This window comes from Rhinopithecus bieti, unplaced genomic scaffold (assembly GCF_001698545.2).
Source record: "Rhinopithecus bieti isolate Rb0 unplaced genomic scaffold, ASM169854v2 scaffold_33065, whole genome shotgun sequence".
NCBI classification, from domain to species: Eukaryota; Metazoa; Chordata; class Mammalia; order Primates; family Cercopithecidae; genus Rhinopithecus; species Rhinopithecus bieti.
In genome coordinates this window covers 438,737-453,681 of record NW_016814114.1, presented here as the reverse complement: position 1 = coordinate 453,681, position 14,945 = coordinate 438,737, and the positions used below count along the sequence as shown (strand labels likewise).

The window sequence follows — 14,945 nt, the reverse complement described above, 5'->3', positions numbered from 1 at the left end:
CTGAAATCCCTATGAGTCTTTTACCTTGCACATATAAGCCAATGCATAGTCATTTCTAGCTGAGTGCCCCACTGCTGTCCATCCCATTCCGTGTCTGATTTGGATTGACAAGACTGCAGAAGTCAAACCTACCTGAAAATGCTTGGTCATAAGTGTCTTTCGATCATCTTCAATCTGCCGAAACTTTGCCTTCAACCCTTTCATTTGGGTTTCCATTTTTAAAACATACTGGAAATCTCTCTGAGTTCTCAAGTTTAAGACTTCAATAGACTGGGACATGTTCTGAACCTGTTAAACAAGAATATTGTCTGTACATTATTATCTGTTTGCAGGTTTGTGTAATCACTAAAAAAATAGCAAAAATGTCGTTAACATAAAAACTAGAAGTGCCAAATTCATAATTGCATTCCCATATGACACATTTTCAGAAGAACAATTCTTCATGATAAACATTTAAACAATTCAGCAAGAGAAAATTATACCTAGACAGGAAATTTAAAAATGGGCATTCTATCATTAGAACTGACTGAATATAAATGAGTTTAATACATTAGAAAAATAAGCTTAAAAAATAGGATTTTCATTTTAAGGCTTTGTAAGCTAATAACACCCCAACCTGTTAAATGTCAAAATAAGTTGTTTCTCTAAATACTAATTCTAATTTCTTAAATATCTAGAATGTTTAGCAATTGTGGATGGTAGTGAAGAGTTGAAGAGGCCTAGAATGCATTCATTCTAGCTCAATAAGTTCTTAATGGGTCTGAAGTACTCCCAGAGGTGAGACTGAATTGACCAAGACAAGTAGCAGTACTAGAAGACTCCCTAAATTGGACAGCATGGTGTTCGAGGAACCTGGAAAATGGTAACTGTATCAAGTGCTTGGTAGACAGGTCTTAAACACATTTTAAGCCAATGGCACCATCCCAGGTTCGCTGAACCCTGGGCTATTTAGAAGTAAAAGAAGAGGCAACCTATAAAGCATGCAGAAATGAGAGGAAAAAATGACTGGTCTAATTTTTGTAGCAACAAAAGTCTGAAAACAAAGAGAAAGCGTCTAATAATGGGGGATTTGTTAAATAGAGAAATAGAATATGAATGACCCATTATAAAGAATAAGATAGATCTCTCTTACTTTGGTATTACCTAGGAGCTTGTCAGAAACGCAAAATCTCAGAAACGCTCATCCAGAACTACTGAATCAAAATCTACATTTTGTCAAGATTCCCAAGTGATTCCTATGTCTATTAAAGTTTGAGAAGTACTGCTCAACATGGAATGATTTCAATGAGGAAAAGCAAACGTAAAGATCTTTACATAATTTCATCTTTTTTGTTGCTGTTGTTGTCGCTGTTGTTTGTGAGATGGAGTCTCACTCTGTCACCCAGCCTGGAGTGCAGTGGTGTGATCTCAGCTCACAGCAACCTCCACCTTCCGGGTTCAAGCAATTCTCCTGTCTCAGCCTCCTGAGTAGCTGGGATTACAGGTGCATGCCACCACTCCTGGCTAATTTTTGTATTTTTAGTAGAGTCGGAGTTTTACCATGTTGGTCAGGCTGGTCTCGAACTCCTGACTTCAGGTGATCCACCCATCTTGACCTCCCAATGTGCTGGGATTACAGGTGTGAGTCACCGTGCCCGGCCAATCTGTTTATTCTAAATCAAATACACATACTTGCACACACACATAATCAGTAAAAAGCTATTTTCATTGAAAAAATGTGAATTACAAAGGGATGACTTGTTCAGACACAAGTTTTTGTCATCAGATAAAGTGACAATGCTTAATGGATCAACCAGATGTAAAGGTCCCGTAGTTGGTACATTCCTTAGAACTATACTATTGGCAAAAGGTAATGAATACTGCCTTGGCCTGCCTCAGTTCTTTGCCTTTTTTTCACCCTTTTCTATTCCCTCTGCTGTCTTGATCCATCACCTTGCCCTATTTGAATCCTGTCCTTTTAGGACATAATACAGTCTGGCTTATCTTAAAACTAATTGTGTTATGTGAGTGTGGGGTAGGGGTAAGGAAGTGGCTTTTCCTCTGTGAGCTCCATGAGGTTAGAAGCTGTGTCTTACTCATATCTCCCATTTCCAAAACCTTACACAGAACCAGGCACAGAATAAGTGTTCAATAAATATTTGTTGAGTGAAATTATCTGGGTTTGTAATAGTAATAATAAGTAATTAGAATTTTAAGGAGAGTCTTCCTCCTCCTGTCTCTGGTTAAGCAACAGCATTATAGGACTATAAGTATTTCTTAATTTACTAAAAGTTTAATATTCAGAAAGCTTTATTTTTATTTTTTAAAATATTTAGTCTAGCACAAAATTACTAAGACAACATTGAAAGCACGGTGACGACATTGTGAATAAATGCAATGCTTTCAACATAATTTTCTAACTTCATTTGTGATTAAACATGAATAAGGAAAATCCATTTGCATTAAATAAAACTGTCTACCTATTTACATATGCCATTTGTCTGTGAGGACACCTATCATTAGCATAGCTGATATACTGGAAATAATTCTGTGTACCTGGGCCAAGTCCTACAATTAGAAAATGATGGGAAAGATAAGGTATTCTGGATAAAGTTAAAATAGACTGTCTTTATTTCTGCCTTTGACTCACCCTATAAAGTTAATTTTCAACTTCATTTGTGTTACAGGAAAATGCACTGAGATAATTTTTGCTATGACTTGATTGTGACCTATATTGCAGAATCATGTGTAATTAGAGGAGCTACATTAAGGGTAATAGCTAGAGCTAGAGCTGTCTAATTGGGCAGGATTTGGCTTCAGGTTGTCTTAAGCATCTCCTGCTGGCTGTACCTAAGGTTGTTTAGTTTCCCACTGGCTATGGAGGCCCACAGAGCATCAGTGTCCTGATGATACAGGAGACTGGACACCCATGACGATATGTATAGGGAAGGAGAACTGTTTGCTATGTTCGCTCTTTTTGTTGGCTTATGTCTGCGGTTGTTCTGTGATTCAGCTTTCCAGAGGTGTTTCTGTGATTAGGATCTCTCAGCATGGATTGGTAAGTTCATTGTCACCCTTCCCGGATAATTTTTTTGGAATTTTTATTTATTCTGGTTCTTTGTTTAAATAAAATATCTGGGGATCTTCTGAACTTAAACACAAATTAACTTAGATTTTCAGTCTCACTCATGATTAGTGCAGCTACTTGAAAAAAAATTCTATTAATTAAATATGTTTGGACAGCCTTGAGTTTAACACTTATAAACAGATGTCTTGACTGTAGGACTTAACAAAACCTTTAGTAGTAAACTGTGTATTAGAAATCTTCAAGAGTGAAGTATCATATACAATGTTTCTTAAATTTATGTTGTTGGTGAGGATGATGGCAGTGTCCTATTCAAAAAATCACACTTTAGGAAATACTGACTTAGATAATAGAAGACATCTGTAACTTACAGGGAAGCTACATAGTTAACAAACAATTTTTTTTAGGTGAACAATTTTAGTTTTGGCATACTAAGACCTGAAATACTGTGAAACCAATTATATATTTTTTTCTAATATTCAATAGTATAAATACTTGTTAAAAATGGTAAACAGAGCATCACTTAAATAAGTGTAGATATACCAACGGCATTTTGTGTGATACTGGTATAGCATTGAGAAAATGCAAACAGACCTGTTACAGCCCACAACCTACTGATTGAGTGACACTGGAGTTTTCAACCTGAAAACCACCAGTTTTCTTTCATATAAACTTAGAAAGATAGCTACCCCTTCTGCAAGGATTGGATGAAGTGGATACAAAACATAATACAAAAATATACTAATAATGGGAACTATTGTTGTGAATATTGTTTTTATTAACAATATTCCCTTCTATATGACTAAATCAATCTTTTTGGTTAAAAGTGAAGGAGGTTCTTAAAGGTCATGCTCTTGTTTGCCCTTTGGTGCCTTGCATGTATGTGAAACTATAGAGAGATGAGCAAGGGACTGGCTCAGTCTGAAATACTGTGATATCCCAGACATCTTTTCTTTGGATCAGTGCAGCAAACCAGTGCTACTTAACCTCCTTCAGGCCACTGTAAAAGAGTGCACACAATTTCCGATTCCTTTGTTGCCCTAAAACTACCATATGGTAAATTTAACACATCTACCTTGTAATGACTTCAAATTTGTTAATACATTTTGTGGGGTTTTTTGTCATTTATGTATTAATAACTTTTGAAAAGCATGATGTTCTAGAATTTCTTAAAAACATTCAGACAAATTACCTGTTGGATGACAAATTATCTGTTGGATGGATGAAGTGGTCATATGAATTTCTACGATTATTTTCAACCAACCAATATAATGCTTTCATACATTTTTGCTTTATTCATCTTTCACTAATTCCCAGTTTATCATAGCTCTGAAATACATTTCACTTTGAACCTGTAAAGGGAATTATCCACCTTTTGACATTTATACTTTACTTGAATTTTTTCAACTGATTTTTGAAGAAATGTTTGAGTCTATGTGTAGGTGTATCTAACGCTGTACTGGAAAATAGCAACACAGAAGATAAAGTATGGTGTCTAAGAAAATCTCTCACCTTAGTTTATGTAGAAAAAAAGGTATTTCTGGGTAGAAAAGAAGATTGGTGAAGAATGTTGATTATCTGAAGGGAAATACAATTTAACAGAACAGCAAAATTGGATGTGAAAGATTAGATCTTTTTACTAATGTAAATAATTTCCCTGGTAAACAAACAAAATTAAAATATATATTTGAATTTTTATATAAATAAAAAATCAACATTGGAAAATAAACCCAAGAATAATCATAATTCTTGCTCTGTCATCCAGGCTGGAGTGCAGTGGTGAGTTCTCGGCTCATTGCAACCTCCACCTCCCAGGTTCAAGAGATTCTCCAGCCTCAATCTCCCGAGTAGCTGGTATAACAGGTGCACACCACAACGCCCAGTTAATTTTTGTATTTTTAGTAGAGACGGTGTTTTGCCATGCTGGCCAGGCTGTGTTGCCAACTCCTGGCCTCAGGTGATCCACCTGCCTCAGCCTTCCAAAGTGTTGGGATTACAGGCGCAAGCCAGCACATCCGGCCTTGTCATGGTTTCTATTAGTCAGATGCCTGCTAGCTGGAGTCATTATTCTGAACGAAAATGACATATGCTCTTGTTGGAAGACAGATATTGAGGAAGCTGAAAGGATGGGATCTTACCATAAAAGGAGGCTTAAGAAGAAAAAGCCAATAGGTGATGATAGCTTCAAGCAGAGGGGAAGGAGAAACAGACTACGCTTTGCATAAGCACATGAAAAAAATCTTAAAATCTTAGAGCATCAATATACTTGCAAATAATATACAAAGAGGAAACTTATTTTCACTATATAGCAATGGAAGAAAGTCACCATGGCGGCCTGAAATTGTGTAAACAAGAAGTGTCTCTATTAAAAATAAAACTTGATGATTTCATTTTTCTATCTTCTCTTCATTTTTTGTTAAAAAGTTTCTATTCAATGCTATAAATGTGTGGGTGATCATGAAAATGACATCATACAGAGTGAATCGTTAAACATGATGTCCTCTAAAACACATACTAATTTATCTTATTATTCCTAATGACATTTAGAATCCAAACACGTCATATTTCCATAATCTGGCCACCCCAGCTGTCTTACTATATTTAGAGCCCAGCACGGTGAAAGTCTGAGTGAGAATATTTGACAGAACCATTCATTGGTTTTCCTCCCTCCCAACTAAACATAAATAACCTTTCATGAGCTCACACTTATGTGTAAAAGAGAAAAAATCAAAGACATTCTGCGTTTGATTGTTATGAATCCATATTAAGTAAATTATGGAGAGAATGGTATTGAATGAAATTGAAGTGCTTAATGTTAAAAGGAATGACTTAGAGAATGATGATAAACACTTGGAATTATTCATTATCTGTCCAGATAGCTTGCATATCACATGCAATTATTTTAACTTTCTTGCAAGGTTTTCATGGGATTCAAAAGTTTGAGATCCAAGAGTGTAGTGTGACCCTGAGAGTCGAACTGAATTTTTGGCTTCAGAATAAGATGCTTTTTTTATTTCTTAATGAGATATTAACTAGAGATTAAGATATATGGTAGAGAGCCAGTCTTAAGGTGCCAAGGTTAGAAAAAGTAAAAAGTCATAGAAATAGGACAAGGACAATAGCAGGAAGCTTGAGGTAACCCTTTCAAGGGCCCGAAAAAAGCTTATTTGAGAAAGGAGACAAAAATTGAAAGAATCCTCTTCACTATTATCGGCTCTGCCATACTTCCTTTGCAAAGAATGGTGGATTTTACTAAAAACATGCATAGGGGACACAGGACACCTACCTTTTCCAGTAGTTGGCGAAGTTGCCTGCTTTTGGCATCCCGGGAACACAGGTTTTGTTCCGGAGCAACAACTGTGCAAATGCACCGCCCATCAGGATCTTGAGCTGAGCTGTACACCTGCCACCCTTCTTTAGGACTAATCTGAGTCTGAGGAAACCAATGGGAAACATAAAACTCCCGTTACAGGATAAAGAGAGTGTTGGTTTGTAGCATTTCAAGTGAAACACTTTTTTGATAATTTAAGTTTGTGTTTTTATTCTTTAAAGTTAGCAGAGAGATATTAAACAATTTACATAGGCAGCACAGCTTCATTCAGTATACCCTCCTTATCAATGTCCAAAACAAGATCCTTTCTCGTCTTTAGGTGCCATATTAGTAACTGATTTTGATCTCATACTATATCCCAACGCTTTTTCCATATTGTGATACTTTAATGCAAGTTTAGAAGCATCTAGTAACTACTTCATCACATATGACTAGTCTTTCTACATAAGATCTTCTTAACAGTAAATGGCAATTACTAATATTAATATATTATTTTCTAATTACAATTCATGTGTGACATTCTGAAACAAAGTCCAGTTTCAGGGAGGTTTCCTATATATTTAAGGCTTAATTATTAATAAAGTGGAAAAGAGATCATTGATGACATAAGGTAAAAATAATTAGACCAGCACTATTTTGCAAGAAATGCAGACTCTTAGAGGACTTAGAGTTTTTGGCAGAGTCTGCCAAATTGATTTTCCCTTCTGTGAACTTATCACTCTACCTTCTTAGAACTCAAGTGTGAAGGGGTGGTATTCCAGTTCTACTGCAGTTTTTCTATGATTTATGCTTCTAGATTTATCTTCTGTACCATCCAACAGAAACCTTTAACCAAATCAGTCTGTGTGTGTCGTGCAAGCATGCCATGTTGATTCACGTCTTTGTATGTCGCTCATTTCATTTTTCCTGCTCGGAATGCCTCCTTCATAAACCATCAGTTTATTCAGCCCTTGTGATTTCTACCTGTTGTGAAGAAATTGTCTGTACTATTCATTAGGTATTTAATGTATATTGTCTAGAATTGTCATTTGCCTTTCACATATCTCATTTCAACAATTAACTTATATCCAGCTTTTTCTTTTTTTTTTTTTCAGACAAAGCCTCACTATGTCGCCCAGGCTGGAGTGCAGGGGTGAGATCATAGCCCACTGCAGCCTCCTGGGCTTAAGCAATCCTCCCACCTCAGCCGATATCTCAGCTCACTGCAACCTCTGCTTCTCATGTTCAAGTGATTCACCTGCCTCAGCCTCTTGAGTAGCTGAGATTACAGGCATGTGTCATCATATCTGGCTAATTTTTGTATTTTCGGTAGAGATGGGGTTTCACCGTGTTGGCCAGCCTGGTCTTGAATTCCTAGGCTCACCTCAGCCTCCCAAAGTGCTGAGATTACAGGAGTGAACCACTACACCCAGCCCAGCTACTAGAAATGTAAATATTTCCTATTTGCCCTATCAAGTAGACTCTGTCAAGCACAAAGATGAGCATTATTATTTTTTATCAAATCATTTTTTAGCAAGAACTTCAATAGACTTCCAAATAATGTACACCAAATTTATTTTCATAAATAAATTTCAGTGGAAGAAAGTTACCACATGTAGACTTGAAATTCTATAAACTAGAAGTGTCTGTATTAATAAACTTGATGGTTTTGTTTGTCTAGCTTCTCCTGATTTTCCATTAAAAAGTTCATTTCATTATATAAATAGAAGCTATTTTAGTAGAGATGTATTTTGCCATGTTGGCCAGGCTGGTCTCAGACTCCTGACCTCAGGTGATCCACCTGCCTTGGCCTCCCAAAGTGCTGAGATTACAGGTGTGAACCACCATGCCGGGCCAGGAGCAAATTCTTAAAGTAACTAAAGCATGAGCCAGGTTGACTTCTTTCTCCACAGATTTGCCATAATGTGTGGAGTCTTCTGTCTATAGAGTTCGCAGTAGAACAGACACAATCTCCTGTATACTTTGTCCTAGGTTCCACCTCATAATATACCATAAACCACCACAAAGGTCTTTTTCTTTTGAAAGCTTCAATGATAACTACTTCTAGGTGCTGATAGGCCTTCCAGCAATAAGCATGAGCAAATATTGGGAAAGTTAAAATTATAAACTCAAAACTCATGATGATAACACAGGCATTGTCTTTGAACTATTACGTAAAGCAAATGGCCCCAGACATATCTTTTGAATGTCTTATTTTCTAACTCCTTTAAAAAAAATTAGTTCAAAGAAGTGTCCAATATTGCCTTTTATTTTTGGGGGTCAGACTCATTAACATTCTCCACATCCCTTCTTTCTAGCTCTTATGCCTGAATATCCAGTTAGGATAGAAAGATGTACTTAAAATTACACATTATTCAAATTAAATAAGATCTTAGAGATTACTGGGTTAGTTTTTTAATTTTTTTTTTAAATGCAGGCTACCCACAGAATGGAGATAGAAACAGCTTAGCAGAGTAATTTTAATGATATAATTAAAAGTTCAAGTTGAGTAACAGTATGCGATTGATATATCTGGACATAAGCCCTGCAGTTTTTTTTTTTTTTTTTAGACGCAGGTTCGCTCTGTTGCCCAAGCTGGAGTGCAGTGGCCGGATCTCAGCTCACTGCAAGCTCCGCCTCCCGGGTTCACGCCATTCTCCTGCCTCAGCCTCCCAAGTAGCTGGGACTACAGGCGCCCGCCACCTCGCCCGGCTAGTTTTTTGTACTTTTTAGTAGAGACGGGGTTTCATCGTGTTAGCCAGGATGGTCTCGATCTCCTGACCTTGTGATCCACCCGTCTCGGCCTCCCAAAGTGCTGGGATTACAGGCTTGAGCCACCGCGCCCGGCCAGCCCTGAGTTTTAGCTGGGCTTCTCCTAACATTGGACACGAATCTAAAATATGTCAGAAAATTAAGGCTTGTCACTAGGATAAATTAAACTGTTGGACAAAGGATGAGGGGCCACCCAATTATCATATTAAAATTTTTTAACAGCAGTCCAAACACTGATTATTAAACCTGGCAGCATTAATATTGATGTGCACTTGCCAAGTGTTTGGCTAACTAGTGTGGAGCTCATCATGACAGAACTCCATGTCAGTTGCTCTCTGGAACCAGGGAAGTGGGAAAGGTGAAGAGGGTTTAATGTTCATTTAGCATTTCCCCTGAAGTGTCAGTTCAATAAAACTAAAGACTCCAGACTTGTTTGTACTTCCAATTGTCTTATTGTAAGAATCAGTGAAAAGAGCCATGACCTTCTCTACTACAGAGTTACTTTGAATGATCTAAACTATAAAAGTCACCTTTTGACAAGAAAAGGTAACTCAAAAGAGGAAAAGCCTAATAGAAAAGATGAGTGCTTGATAGTCCTGTGGGGTTTTAGAGACCTCTGTGTTGGGGTCAGTGATAAATAAAAGAAGCTTTATGAGTGTTTCTAGTGTTCTCTTTTAGAGAACCCATGCTGGCATTGAAAAGAGAATCAAAATAAAACCAACTAAGATCTTGGATGGAAGGATGTATTTAGATGTTTTTTGGATACCCGTAAGAAAAGACTTGCTCTAATTTTAACTTATAAGAGCAATTATTCAGGTGTCAATAAAACATACAATAATAATAGCAATCATTAATGGAGTTCTATTCATTACCTGGCAGTTCATATGTACTATTGCTTTTGAATATTATAAAACCCCCATGGATTAGGTGGTGGTATTCTGCCCATTATACAGATGAGGAAACAGACTTAGAGACACAAAGGAACTTCTTCAAAGTCACGCAGGGAGTATCAGCGAGTAGGGAGGTTTATGTAAATCTGCATTTTAAGCAGACCTGGGCTTTGTACTCAGATAGTCTTATTTCAGAGACTGAAACTTTTTTTTTTTTTTTTTTTTTTGAGACAGGGTCTCGCTCTGTTGTCCAAGTTGAAGTGCAGTAGGGTGATCTCAGCTCACTGCAACCACTGTCACCTGAGTTCAAGTGATTCTCCTACCACAGTCTCCTGAGTAATTGAGATTATAGGCACACACCATCTCGCCCAGTTAATTTTTTTATCTTTTTGGTGATGGGGTTTTAGCATGTTGCTCAGGCTAACCTCGCACTCCTGGGCTCAAGCTATCTACCTACCTCAGCCTCCCAATAGAGATTGAAATTTAACCACCACACTATACCATCAATTATTTTAATCCCCTTTCATATGTAATGATTATAACCTTAGTAGCATTTTCTGAACTGCTGTGAAGCTCAGTGCTTAGACCTGGAGGGTACATATAGTTTATTGGTACCCAAAGCATTAATAATCACAGTGATTACTGATGCAGTTCTCTTTGAACCTTTCGTGTTAATTGGAAGAACTAAATGAAGTATTGAGCAGTTTTTAATATTGTAAAACTCATAAAATATTTAAGAATGCTCTAAATAGGAGAATTAAAATTATAATTTTAACAATTATATTTCAGATCTGGATTATTTGCTTATAACTTAATTACAAAGCTGTGCTTTATAAATATAAAGCTACTGTATGACAGTTCTAAAGCTTCAGGGGCTTTGTAATAGGAAAGAAGGATCTTGAAGCTTGACAGGTAAAAGTAAAAAATAATCAAACTACCTTGCATTTCAATAGATTTTTTGCTCATAAAATACTTTCTATTGTTTCAGTCTCACTTATCCTTAGAAATAGACAGTATTTACATTTACTTATGAGGAAAATGGAAACTAAGACTCAAAGAATTTAAACATGTTTTTCCAAGTCATCCATTTAGTTAATCCCATGTATAGGACTTATACCAGCTTTCCCCAGTTTCTAGCCCAGAGCTTTTTATGCTCATCCTCTTTGGATAAATGTAGATAGATCATCTATGTCCATTCACCAGTAACCATAAACACTGCTATAGAGAAGACAGGCCCTACTGTAGTTGATGAGAAGAGATGTACCCAGGCAGGTAGAGGGCATTATCCAAACAGTATGGAAACAAATAGCCATTGGTAACCCAGAAGAACATATAGCAGTAAAGGCTCTGCAATATATAGTCAGATATTCCTGTGGAAGGCACGGCAATCATTTATCAGGGTCTGGATGGAGGGAGAGGCAAAATAAGATAATTCTGATCCTTTGAACAGAAGAAAATCAAGAGATTGAATATTGCTACATTTTCTGTATTATGCTGATTTTCTGGGTATTTCATAAAAAGGACAAAAAGGGACATAGCTACTGAAAGTGGTGTACAGATGGAGGAAGTAAAGCCTAAATAAGTCTGTTTATTAAAGCTTATTTGATTTAGAGTGGAGATACCTGCGTGATGAAAAATCTCTGATAAATTTTCTGTCTGAAGATAGGCTTGGTCCCAGAGAGTGACATGTGGTTTAACATGCTAATGACTTCAGTTGTGGAGACAAGAGAAATGTGAGGACAGGAATTAGAGAGATATCGACAGACCACACCAAAAGAAGCTGTGTTCTGGAGGATGTGTTAATAAAGATGTCACTGCATAGTTGCTATTACTTGTAAGAATACTTAGGACTGAATAAGAAATTCATATTCTTCACTGAAGGAAACCTCCAGGCTTTAAGAAAAAACAACTATAAAAGCAAAATAATAATAATAATAATTAAACAAAAACCAAAGACATTATCAAATTTAGATTAGGGTGTAGTGGCTCAGGTCTATAATCTCAACACTTTGGGAGGCTGGGGTGGGTGGATGGCTTGAGCCCAGGAGTTTGAGACCAGCCTGGGTAACATAATGAGACCCTCATCTCTAGGAAAAATACAAAAATTAGCTGGGCATGGTAGCCTATAGTCGCAGCTACTCAGTGGGGTGGGGGGTCGCTGAAGTGGGAGGATGGCTTGAGCCTGAGAAGTCGAGGCTACAGTGAGCCAAGATAGTGCCATGGCACTACAGCCTAGGTGACAGAGTGAGACCCTGTTTCAAAATAATAATAATAATAATAACAATAAATTTAGGTTGGTCATCTCTGCTCATGCCCTTTGGAAATCACAATGACTTACAGTTAGGAAGTTCCTTAGAAGTCATATTTAGTCCCATGTCTTTCCACACAATGGAACATCTCCAAATTCTCCTTGTGTTTCCATTTGACCTCTGAGTGAAAGGGATTTCACTACTTTACAGGCAGCCCCTCCACTGAAGAAAAGCAGAGGGGCATGAGCCGAACTTCTCTCTCTACAGTTTTCCTTCTTTGGCCCTACTTTTGCTTCAGAATAAATCTACTAGAATAAATAAATCCACAGAATAAATAAAACTAGAATAAATCTACTCTCTTATTCATGTGATGATTCTTCTATAAGAAAGCAATGATCATATTCTCTGTCACCATCAAGATTTGCCATTCTGTTCTCTCACCTGGCTCCCCTCCTTAATTTGTTCAGTTGCCCTATCACAAAATGAGCATTACCTAAGAGTTTAGGGAAGAAAAACAGAATTTGGGGGAAAAAAAACAGTCATGGACAAATCAGTTAAATCAAGTATCTTCATCCAGGACTAAAACACATTGGTTAATTGAGGTTAAGAAAATTAGAAGATATTGACGACAGTTCATTTCAGGGTATTCTACTCATTTTACATAACTCTAAATTGACTAACTCATCTAAGTAGTTATTCATGAGGAGAAGCCAGCTAGACCTTTGAAAATGTACCAAAACAAATGACATGCCCACAGGTTCCTTCGAGGCCTCTTTCCACCACAGCAGTTGGGCTGACTATTTGAGAACAGCGGGTGTCTGCTGAATGTCCTCAACTATTTTAATTGCTCTTTCCAGGGTCTTCCTGGTGTGAAGCCCACAGTGTGGGGGATTTCTCAGAAGCTCAGCCTCAAGGGGAAGTTACTCTGCATTCAAGAGACGCTCTAGAGGGAGCCTGAGCCTTCTGAGAGCTAAGGCTTCCTCTGCTCAGAAACCAATGCCTCCAAAGGCTGATGGGCCCAGTGGATAGATTGGAAGGGGAATAAAACAGAAAGAAAACAGGGCCAACAAGAAGCATAAAGGAATGTTTCAAGATTCTGAGAAAAACAAGAGGGAGCTTATTCCCCTAAGGAGCTATATTTAACTATTTACTAATAAAAACATCCTGGAAATTTAAAACCCCTTTCAGCTTTTGAGATAATCAAATGTGCCCTGTTTCAGAGGCACCTGCCATAAATTGAATCAATTGCCATTTAATGATTCAAATCCTATTTTCCTGGTTTTCTTTTCCAGGTCATTTGAAACTATCATTCTAAAAAAGGACTATGATCATATTTGTGTAAATCTCCTTTTCTTAAACCATCGAATTCATGTTAATCTGTTTTTTTAACCTCTGCATATTCCATGAACATTCAGATTTCAAGACCTACGTGTGCGTGTGCGTGTGCATGTGGTATATTGCAGGCTCATCCCATTCATACTGTTTAAAGTGAGAACATGGAATAAGAAAACTGATGAGAGGAGCTGGTTTACTACTTTACAGCAATACCTAGTGAGCCAGGGAGCTGTCAACCCTTCCATCTAAGGGAACAGTTTTGCTGGCCCTCCATGTGGAAGCAGCAGTAAGAGTCCCTTGGAATTATTTGAGAGGCAGCAGGAAGAATCCCCTAAGCAAAAGAACCACTTTCACTGCTTTGCCACATGCTTAAAATGCCAACAAAGGAGGATTTTTTTTCTTCTTTACAAATGCAAAAACTTTGGGAATGGTTATGACATAATTGAGAGTATAGCTTTTCTCCAACTCTGTGAGGCAAGGGAGATGAGAAAATACACTTTAAAGGATGAAAGTGTTGGTGTGTAGGAGGGAAAGAAGAAGAATCTGGGGACATGGAAACAATTCGAGAAGGGTAGTGAGAACCTAGTGGGGCACCCGGGACCAAGAGGACCAATGATTGGCAAAGGCAATGGTGAAATGACTTTGTTCAGTAGGGAGGTAGTCATGTAACTTGGTCCTACACTTGGCTCTGGCATTAACCAAATGGGAGAAATCTGATTGGTGGCTTACATATTTCTAGTTAGTCTCCCCACTTGTAGAATAAGGACACTGAATTAGATCAGTCGTATTTCCAGCTAAACTCTTGAGAGCCCTAAGATTTCTAAGGAGATATCTTGACTGAGGCAAGGAGTTGATTGTGTGAGGAGATAACACATGGTGGAGGTCCAGTAAATGCCTCTCCCAATCATTTATTATCCGACCCACGACCTCTTTTATATTATGAAATTTCATTTTGTTTTATTGAAAAATATTTATGTAGCACATGCAAGATTTAATTTGCACAAAAAATCTGCTGCTAAAAATAATATGAACATAACTGGCTTGATGGTTTCTAAGATCCTTTCCACCTTTCTATCATTAACATTTTATGTTCTTAGTCTAAGAGATACTGATGCATTCTTCTTCACCATGGGAATCTTAAAGTATGAGCACTCATTTGGATAATTAGGGAAATGCCACAGGCATTGCTCTTCTGTAAAGTATACTAAAATAAAAAAACAAACATCTAAAAAAGGTTTTCTCCATTCCAGTGAATACCATTTACTGATTTATTATCAGTAGCCATAGTGCAAACTTTTCTACATTTTCTGTTTTGTTCTTTTTTT

At 37.3% G+C, this 14,945-nt stretch overlaps 1 protein-coding gene across 2 annotated transcripts in view; it reads right to left on the bottom strand.

The window, feature by feature from the left end:
- OLFM3 (olfactomedin 3) overlaps positions 1 to 14,945 on the bottom strand; it is a 216,318-nt gene that overhangs the window by 27,202 nt on the left and 174,171 nt on the right. For both annotated transcript variants that reach the window (XM_017849862.1, XM_017849863.1), the window contains exons 2-3: positions 6,351 to 6,497; positions 133 to 288 (exon numbers count right to left, since the gene is read on the bottom strand). In XM_017849862.1, the coding sequence (XP_017705351.1) occupies positions 133 to 288; positions 6,351 to 6,497 (303 nt within the window). The remainder of the gene's footprint in view (positions 1 to 132; positions 289 to 6,350; positions 6,498 to 14,945) is intronic.